This window comes from Colius striatus, chromosome 23 (genome assembly GCF_028858725.1).
Source record: "Colius striatus isolate bColStr4 chromosome 23, bColStr4.1.hap1, whole genome shotgun sequence".
Classification (NCBI taxonomy): domain Eukaryota; kingdom Metazoa; phylum Chordata; class Aves; order Coliiformes; family Coliidae; genus Colius; species Colius striatus.
In genome coordinates, this window is record NC_084781.1 from 2,274,779 (window position 1) to 2,284,254 (window position 9,476).

The 9,476-nt window shown below is 51.8% G+C and overlaps 1 protein-coding gene across 5 annotated transcripts in view; it reads left to right on the forward strand.

The window, feature by feature from the left end:
• PKNOX2 (PBX/knotted 1 homeobox 2) overlaps positions 1-9,476 on the forward strand; it is an 81,073-nt gene extending 71,597 nt beyond the window's left edge. For all 5 annotated transcript variants that reach the window (XM_062014013.1, XM_062014012.1, XM_062014014.1 and 2 more), the window contains 6 exons: positions 3,370-3,502; positions 4,406-4,503; positions 5,726-5,845; positions 6,753-6,829; positions 7,192-7,370; positions 8,190-9,476. In XM_062014013.1, coding sequence (XP_061869997.1) covers positions 3,370-3,502; positions 4,406-4,503; positions 5,726-5,845; positions 6,753-6,829; positions 7,192-7,370; positions 8,190-8,443 — 861 coding nt within the window. In that variant the 3' untranslated portion in view covers positions 8,444-9,476. The remainder of the gene's footprint in view (positions 1-3,369; positions 3,503-4,405; positions 4,504-5,725; positions 5,846-6,752; positions 6,830-7,191; positions 7,371-8,189) is intronic.

The following is a 9,476-nucleotide window of genomic DNA, read 5'->3' on the forward strand; positions in this document are numbered from 1 at the left end:
TGAGCCAGCAACGTGCCTTCGTGGGCAAGAGGCCAATGGCAGCATGGGGGGGATTTCTAATCCCTCACCTCAACAGGGAAGAAGCTCTTCCTTGTGTTGCTTTGGAACCTCTTCTGTTCCAGCTTGTTGCCCCTTGTCCTGTCCTTGGCCATCCCTGAGCACAGCCTGGCTCCAGCCTCCTCACACCCACCCTTGTTGGGCTGTGGGCAGCAGGTCAGAGAGGTTCTGCTCCCCCTCTGCCCTGCCCTGCTGAGCCCACAGCTGGGATGTTGTGTCCAGTTCTGGCCCCTCAGCTCCAGAAGGACAGGGAGCTGCTGGAGAGAGCTCAGCACAGGGACACAGAGATGCTGGAGTGGAGCATCTGCCTTGTGCTGAAAGGCTGAGGGAGCTGGGGCTCTGCAGCTTGGAGAAGAGGAGCCTGAGGGCTGAGCTCAGTCATGTTCCAAATGCATCAAGGGTGGGTGTGAGGAGGCTGGAGCCAGGCTGTGCTCAGGGATGGCCAAGGACAGGACAAGGGGCAACAAGCTGGAACAGAAGAGGTTCCAAAGCAACACAAGGGGAAACTTGTTCCCTGCTGAGGTGAGGGAGCCCTGGCAGGGGCTGCCCAGATGGGCTGTGGAGGCTCCTTCTCTGGAGACATCCCAACCCAGCTGGATGAGTCCCTGTGTGCCCTGCTCTAGGTGCTGCTGCCCTGGCAGGGGGCTGCACTGGATGAGCTTCCCAGGTCCCTCCCAACCCTTCTGTGATTCTGTGAAAGCCAACTGGAGTTGCAACAGGACATGAAGCACTCACCAGAAGGAGCCACCACCTCAGCTGCTCGTTGGATTGGGATAACAGTGGCATGTTTTCCCCCTTCTCCAACTGAGCAATGCCAAGTGCCTGAAGGCTTTGACTTGGCTTTGCATGGACAAGGCTGTAAAAACCAACCCAAGGCTTCCTTTTAACTCCATCAGTTGAGTTTTAAGGGCTGGGGAGGCTCCAGACAGCTGAAGAATCGAGGGATCAGTGTTGAAAAAATGGCAAGTGGGATGATTTTGCTCATTGTCATCCTGTTAATTCCATGCTGGGGGCCTGTGAAACAGCCAAAGGGGCTGTTGACTGAGGGTTTCTTGTCAGTGATGGAAATGTGATTGCTAGAAATGAACCAGGTTTCTCAGCAAATGGGTTTTGTCAGGGTTTGGGGAGGACCTGGGTGTTTTGTGAGGAGAATCATGAAAGTGAAGGGTTTCTGTCTTCTTGCAAAGTTTTGTACCATGAGACAGGCTGCTTAAGAAAAATCATGGACACACAATAACAGGGATGTCAGCTGAGCTTCATTCCTCTCCCCTCAGCTCTCATCAGACCCTTTTTAACTCCCTCCTTTCATTTAATGAGTAGTTTTGGGAGTTTTTCAGACAGGAGTGGGAGAGTGGGGGTGATTGTTGAATGGTTTGGGATGTGTGGAAGGGCAGGGAAAGTCAACTTAACCCAATGCTTCAAGTAAATCAACTTCCCTTCAACATCAAAGTGGTCCTGAGTGCTCTCCAGGTGACTTTGCTTGCACAAAGCAGCCCACCACAGCACTGCCAGGGGGTGTTTGGTTTGGATTAAGTCTTGCTTTGCTTTTTTCAGCTCTGGTTTGAAGGGAGAATTGCAGCAGCTTTGGCAGTGTTTGAATGGGCCTTCCCAAGGCAAGCATTTCTCCTTGGATTCCTCCTCCAGCTTGCTGAGGCTGGGTTGGCCTGACTCAATGTTCATCTCTATAGACCTTAATTTAGCCACGTTTTGCCATGTGGCCAGGCCTGTTATTTAAAGCTAATTCTTTTCTCACCTCCATCCATCCACAGAAGGATCTTATGAATCCTCCCATATGACTTTTTAGCCAGAGCCAACTGATGGCTTGCAGCTAAGCCCAGTTTTCCCCAGCACAAATAACATTTCCCAGCCTTAGGATGAGCCAGAAACGACACGTGAGCCACCCCCAAGAAATCAATAAAGCCCAAGGGAAAAGGACTGGTTTATACTTGAGCACTTGCTCTTTGCCCCTTAATGTAAGACAGGTTGGATTCTGTATTTCATTCTGGTGTGCAATGCCATCTGCACCAGCTCTTTTTCTTCAGTAAAGTGACTTTTAGTCCTCACCACACAGGAGTTTGGTGCCAAGACGTGGATCTGCAGAGACACCTAGTGATGCCTCATCTTTTTACACTCCAAACTTGCCCTAAACTTTCCAACTTCCTCCAGTCCTTAAAATACAACCCAGTTTCCCACTGCAGCACAACTTGCAGGCCTAATATAATCCTGGCTGACATTTGCAAGCCAAAGCAATTAAGAAGATCTACTTGGAGATGGCTCTATTTTAAGGCAGAGCCTTCATGACCATTGGGTACCTTCAGTTTCACAGAGTCATTGCAGGAACACAATGATTTTCTTTCCCATCTTCCCTCCCCTCCTCTCCCCATACCAATATTCTGCCTGTTTTGGACACCCCTGAGCTTGTGCTTTGGGATCATTTTCCTCTACCTCACCAAAACAATGTGATTTTTTCTCCTCATCATGAAGTGCTGTTGAGAAATAGCTTTGACCACTGTGTCTGGAAACAGCAGTTGCTTGGTCCCATTTTCCAGGATCCCATTCTTAACAAATGCATCTCCAAAAACCAGTCTGCTGGATGTCTTTTTGGAAGGATCATGGAAAAACAAGGTGGGAGAGGAAAGCTGGAGGCTTTCAAGCCAGTCCTGCTGCTCCTGTCAGTGTCTGCCTGCTTTTTTAGGTTCTCCAAGGAGCAGGATTGGTTTTGTATGAGTTTCCCCATGTTTGTTAGCCAGACACTTAGCCAAAGCCAAGGGCATGCAGAAGCAACCACGTTTTGCTGGGAAACCTTCACTTTCCAAACTGAAACCCATTTCTCCCGAAAGGCTGGGGATGAGGAAGGGTATTAACAAGTCTTTTTATGGTCATATTTGCAGTTTTAGAAACATTGCTTTAGCTCTGGAGAAGAATATGTGGGAGGCAAAGGGATAAAACCCACAGCAGCTGCAGCAAAGCTCCCGGATAAATAACGTTCAGGTCATCAGTGGAGAGGACAGAAGAGGCAGAGGAAGGGGTTGCAAGGCTTTGGGGCTCAGGGCACCCTGACTTTCTGCTGGATGCTGTACCCACATCAGCTCTGGATGGGAAAAAAATCACTTGAAACAACTGAGATGGAAGAAGAAAGTCTGTGGAAGGTGGAAGAAGGGCCTGGCCACTTGGGAAGAGCACGGGAGCGCTTGCAGGGGTGGAACAGGTCACGGCAGCGTCCAGTTGTGGGCTCCTTAGTTGGAGACAGGCAGGGAACTGCTGGAGAGAGGCCCACAAACATCATGTGTGTGTGTGTTTTGTGCTTCTCAGGAGATGCTGCAGAGCTCCCCCGCGGCGCTGCCGCCCCCCTCCAACCCACCGCCGGGCATCGTGGTGCCAGCGGCCGCGCTGCCGCCTGGAAACCTGGCCATGAGCGCTGGCAGCGGCTCCCCTGCAGTGCCAGGTACAGCCACAGCAGCACAGAGTGGTGGGGGTGGGGTGGGAAGGGACCTCCAGGGCTCATCCAGCCCCAACACCCTGCTACAGCAGGTTGCCCTCGCTCAGGGGGCACGGGAATGTGTCCAAGTGGGTTGGGAACCTCTTGAGAAGCCTCCTCACCCTCTCTGGGCAGCCTGGGCCAGGGCTCCCTCACCTCAGCACCAAAGGAGCTTCTCCTCCTGTGCCAGTGGAACTTGTGTGTCCCAGCTGATGTCCATCAATCCTTGTCCTGTCACTGGGCACCACAGAAGCGTCACCCCATCCTCCTGACACCCACCCTTGAGGTACTTAGAAGAATTGATAAGGTCCCCCCTCAGTCTCCTCCAGACTGACCAGCCCCAGGTCCCACAGCCTTTCCTCACAAGGAAGATGCTCCAGTGCCCTGAGCATCTTGGCAGCCCTGCACTGGCCTCTCTGCAGCACTTCCCTGTCCCTCTGCAGCTGGGGAGCCCACAACTGGACGCAGGACTCCAGATGAAGCCTCACCAGGGCAGAGCAGAGGGGGAGCAGAACCTCCCTTCACCCGCTGCCCACACTCTTCTGATTACACCCCAGGATACCATTGGCCATCTCACTGCCTCCTGTTTATTCACTGCCCACCAGCACTGCCAGGTCCCTGTCCTGGAGCTGCTCTCCAGCAGGTCACCCCCAGCCTGTCCTGGGGCAGGATTGTTCCTCCCCAGCTGCAGGACTCTGCCCTTGTTGAACCTCAGCAGGCTCCTCTCTGCCCATCTCTCAAGCCACTCAAGATCTCACTGAATGCCAGCACAGCCTTTTGGTGAACCAGCCAGTCTGGGGAGGCTTGGCAGGGGGAGCAGATAAAATGTGGGGGTTTCTGTACCCCTCCATGAGCCTTTTTTCCCCCCAGGTGGAGCTTTGTACCAGCCTGTGACCATGGTGACGTCGCAGGGCCAGGTCCTTGCCCAAGCCATCGCCCCCGGTGCCCTGCAGATCCCCAATGCCCAGGTAAGACCTTCCCCCTACTCCCCAACCCCATTTCTCCATCAATTCAACCCTTGGAGTAGCCTTCATTTTTAATTAGCAAGAAACACTGATGAAATCCACCTGCCAGGTGCCTTTGGGGTACATAACAGCTCCTGGCAAGGCTCAGATGCTTGCTGAATACTGCAGTACAGGAGGCTGAGCACACAGCACACAGCACACCACAGTGCCATACATGCCATGTGATCTGATCCCACACACAGTCTGATCTGGTGGGACATTCTACATCCTATTCACTGGGACATTCTGATGGATCTGGGATCACTGGCATTCCCTGGTACAGCACTCACACAGCTCATGGCAGAAGCTCTTGGTTTTGGCCCTTGCTTTATGGATTTTTGGGGTGTTTTGCAGCCATTTGCTCTGGTTTTATTCCTTTTGGGGTGGTTTTTTGGTCACTGCAGTTAATACTGTGCAGTTTTCCCCCTCCCTCCCTTGTTTTCTTGCAATAAGGCAACAATCCAGGTTAGAAAGGGATTTCTCAGGACACCTTGCTGTCCCTGCTGGCTGTATTGCCCTGAGCATTCCCCAGCAATCTGGGGAAAAGAGACCCATCAGCTCTTGCTATGCTGCTTCCTAAAAATCTCCCCAGTGCCCAAATTCACTTGCAGGAGCCTCTCAAATAAAACCAAATGGCTTTTGGGCAATGGGTAGCACCCACCTGGCAGATTTTCTTGCCCATATAGTGTTGGTTTGAAATGTCTTGCTTTAGTATCTGTCTGTCACAGGCTTAGATCTTGCAGTAAAACCCTCCATGGTGGGGAAAAAACACGAGCACAGGGAATATCAGGGCAGGGAAAGAGCCCTGGACAAGCACCTCTGAATGCTCCTCCTGTGCCACTGGCATGATTTATTCAGCTGGAGCTCAGGGGACTCGCAGGGACCTGCTGGCTTGATGTTTAATTCATCTAAGAGAAGTGGTTTTGATGAAGTGCTGGGGGAAAAACCATTAATTTCCTTTTTTAACTCCAGGGCTGAGATTTCAGGGTGGTTCCTGCAGCTTTATTAAGAGCAGGATGATCCTGGGAGGGGTTGGAATGGGTTTTAGACTCTTGCTGCAGGTAGCAGGTTTTTGCCCTTAGCCCAGTCTCATCTTGGGTTGGGTTTGGTTGGGTTTGTTTGGGTTTGTTTGGGTTGCCTGTTGCTGTTTTCAGCCAATCCTCTCTCTGTTCCTCATCCCTGGCAGGTGAACCTGGATCTCACCTCCCTCCTGGATGGTGAGGACAAGAAGTCCAAGAACAAGAGGGGCGTCCTGCCCAAACACGCCACCAACATCATGCGCTCGTGGCTCTTCCAGCACCTCATGGTGAGAGCACTGCAGCCCCCAAAAAAGCCTTTGCAGAGCTGGTGGGGAAAGAGAAACCAAACCAAAAGGGCAAAACAATCTCCAACCTGAACAAATCCAGGTGGTGCTTTGCCCTGTGGTTTATATTCAGAGGCACAGAGGGGGTTTTTTGGGAGTAGTTTTCACTGCAGGTGGCAAAAATTCTCCCTTAAAGGATGAAGCAGCAAACAAAACTGGAGAGGGGGGTTTCCAAAACTGATTGTGGATGGATGATGCTGTGTTTATTTCTCTCTAGTTATCTCCTTCCAGGAGGGAGGAAAGAAAATGTTGGCAATAAGATGCCAAAACAACCCAAAAAGAGCCATTTTTTGGAACCAGTTTGACATCCCTGAGGCCAGGAGCCTCCTGCAATGCCATGGCCTTGGGGAGTTTTGTCAAGGTTTAGGGACAAACAGCTGGAAAACAAGTCATGGGAATCAACAGCATTGAGCTTGGGGCTGCAAGAATAGAGAGCTGAGAGTAATTCCACGTTTGGGGTTGGGAAGGAGGAGTTTTAGCACAGTTGGGACGAGGTTGGTGAAACTTGGGAGTGCTGGTAGGCTCCCAGGGCACATGTTTCACATAGATGAGGATGCATCTAGCAAGAAACACAGGTGACAAGGGGTTTTTAAGCCCAAATCCCAGCTTTACCAACAACCATTAGTAGGAAACAGCATTTCCCTGTGTGGAAAAGCCTTTGGACACACTGGGGGAACCGTGGTGCTCTCAGATGCCACCCCTAAGCCTGTATCTTGTAAATACAAGAAGCCACTGAATGTGGGGTAGGAAGAAGCAGAGAAAAAAGGAGGATTTTCCATTCTGGGATGCTGTTTTGCACAGATCTTGCTGCCTCATCTCTCTTTGTTGTTTCTTTCCCCCACACCCCCAGCACCCCTACCCCACAGAGGACGAGAAGAGGCAAATTGCTGCCCAAACCAACCTGACCCTCTTGCAGGTCAACAACTGGTGAGCTCCCTGGGCTGGGGGAGGGGGGTCTGTGCAGGCATCTCGTTGGCTTTACAAGTGTTTTCACGCCGTTTTAGTGCTGGATGCTGCTTTTTGGGGAGGTAACTTGTGTGGATGAGGCCGATTTCTGGCTCGGCTGTGTGGTGTCTTAGTGCCCTCTCCTGGCCAAGCCTCAGTGTAGCAGCTCAGCTGGAAAAATCAACACCACGGTGTTCAAACGCCACAGAGAAATAACCCAGGGGGGGAAGCTGAGCTTTTCTGGACCCTTTTCAAAAGGGGTTTTAGAATGAAACCCTTTCAATCGGTTGTTTCACCTCGAGAGTCGTTGCAGTGACTTCAGAGGTCTCTGTTTTCTCATCCAGGTTCATCAACGCCCGGCGGCGCATCCTGCAGCCGATGCTGGACGCCAGTAACCCAGACCCAGCCCCCAAAGCCAAGAAAATCAAATCCCAGCACCGACCCACCCAGAGGTTCTGGCCCAACTCCATCGCTGCCGGGGTCCTGCAGCAGCAGGGAGGCAATTCAGGGACAAATCCTGATGGTGAGGACAAAGCCTGATGGTTGTGCATGAAATGATGGCCTTGGTTGGTAATTAAGGGTTTCTAGATCCCTTTTAGATCCCTGTGGGGGGAAAAAAGTGGTGAAGAGATGGCCTGTGCAGGAAGGTCCTTCCAGTTGAGCATCACAAGGGCAGTGGGACACTGACACCTGACATAGGAACAGCCCTCAAGGGTTGGCTGTTACAGGGCATCACTTGGGGTAGGTGCTGAGGGAGGGGGAAAGGGGCAGGTAATGAAGAGAAGATGAAAGTAGGATGGGAAGACTGATGAGAAAAGAAGGTGGAGAAGAGGTGAAGAGTAGAGGAGACAAGATGGGAAGAGAGATGAGGAGAGTGTGCTGCCCAGGGAGGGTGTGGAGGCTCCTTCCTTGGGGGGTCTTCAAGACCCACCTGGACACGTTCCTGTGTGACCTGATGTAGGTGGGAGCTCCTTCTGCAGGGGGACTGGATGAGCTCTAAAGATCCCTTCCAACCCCACCATTCTGTGATTCTATGATGAAAATTGAGTAGAGAAAATGAAGGTGAAGAGAGCAGAGGTGAGCATGGATCAGCCAAGGTACAAGAATCCCCAACCAATCTGGGCATCTCCTTCCTCCAAAGCAAAGGCTGCTGCTTGTTTAATGAAGACACCTTAGCTAAAATAATGAAGGACTGAGGCCTTGGGGAGGGCTGAGGCAGGTGGGACAGGTTCTCTGGTTTAGGTACAGCTTTCCACATGGATTAGTCTCGTTTTATGCACTTTGGGGACCTTTTCTGTATGGGCTGAGGAGTCCTTAGTTCTGTGTTCCTTTGCAATTTCAGGGGCTCTCAGCATGGACAACCTGCAACCCCTCTCATCAGCCACAGCCACCATGGCCATGCAGCAGGCCATGCTGGCAGCCCACGACGACTCCCTGGATGGCACAGAGGAGGAGGAAGAGGATGAGGAGGATGAGGATGAGATGGAGGAAGAAGAAGAAGAAGAAGAGGAGGAAGAGCTGGAAGAAGAGCCCGGTGGCCTCCCGACGGCGCCCAGCGCCGACCTCGGCTTGGACCACAGTGACTCGCTGGAGTAGCTCCCTCCTTCCCCAGCAAAAACAAATCACTTGGCAGCACCAGAAACAAAAATCCCCTTCCCAAATGCCAAAACAGAGAGAGAAAAGAACCACCCTGGCAAGAACAAAACCCCCACAAACTGGGGAGAAGGAAGCAAAGCGGAGGCGCTGCCCAGGGGAGCTCAGCCCCCACCACGCCAGCACATGGAAGCGCAGGACACGTGTTTACAAGGCACATATTGTGGCCAGATGAATTTCTTTGGGTTCTTATTTTTCTTCCTCTTCCCCTCCTCCCTTCAATGTTTGGAGGGGAAGCTGTTTTTTGCCCCCCTCCCCATGGATGCTGCCCACAGCACGGGGGGATTCGCCGTGGGCCACCGCGGCCGTCGCTTGGATTCTTGGTGCAGAAACCTCCCCCAACAACCCCTCAATAACTCCAGGACTGATGCTTTTTGGGGTGTTTTTTTCTCCCCAGAAAGGTGATTCACAGGCATCAGCATCATCAGGGAAGGTGGGGACGTTGTAAATCAGAGGATCTGAGGAGGGTTTAGGTGTCTCTCAAACCTTCCCCACTTTGGCCTCGATGCTGTGGCCAGTTGATGACTCCGGACACTTTTTTTGGGGGAAAAGGGAGGAAATTCTTCCCCAAATCCTTTAATTTATGTGTGAAACCCCCCTTCCCCACCCCATCCTCATCCTTAAGGGCTGAGACTGGATGCAGAGTTGGGGCAAAGCCCTACAGGAGCGAGACTTTCCCACAGCATTTGGGCACCAAGGCAGGAAAAAGAACCAACTGGGTTTATAAAGAAATGCAGCTTTTCCACCCCAAAATTGAAAGGGCAAGGGCTGAAGGGAAAGATTGTTGCTGGAAAAAGATGGTTTCTTCCTGATATTGTGGGGAAATGGTGGAGTTTGACCCCAGAGGAGTCACTGGGGAGGGCAGGGTGGGGGGTTTTTTTAAACAAAAAGGGTGAATTTCGCCTTAAAAACCACAAAAAAAAGCAAAACCCAGGTGACATGGGGCAAAAATAATAAAGGCATTTTTCTTTCTGCA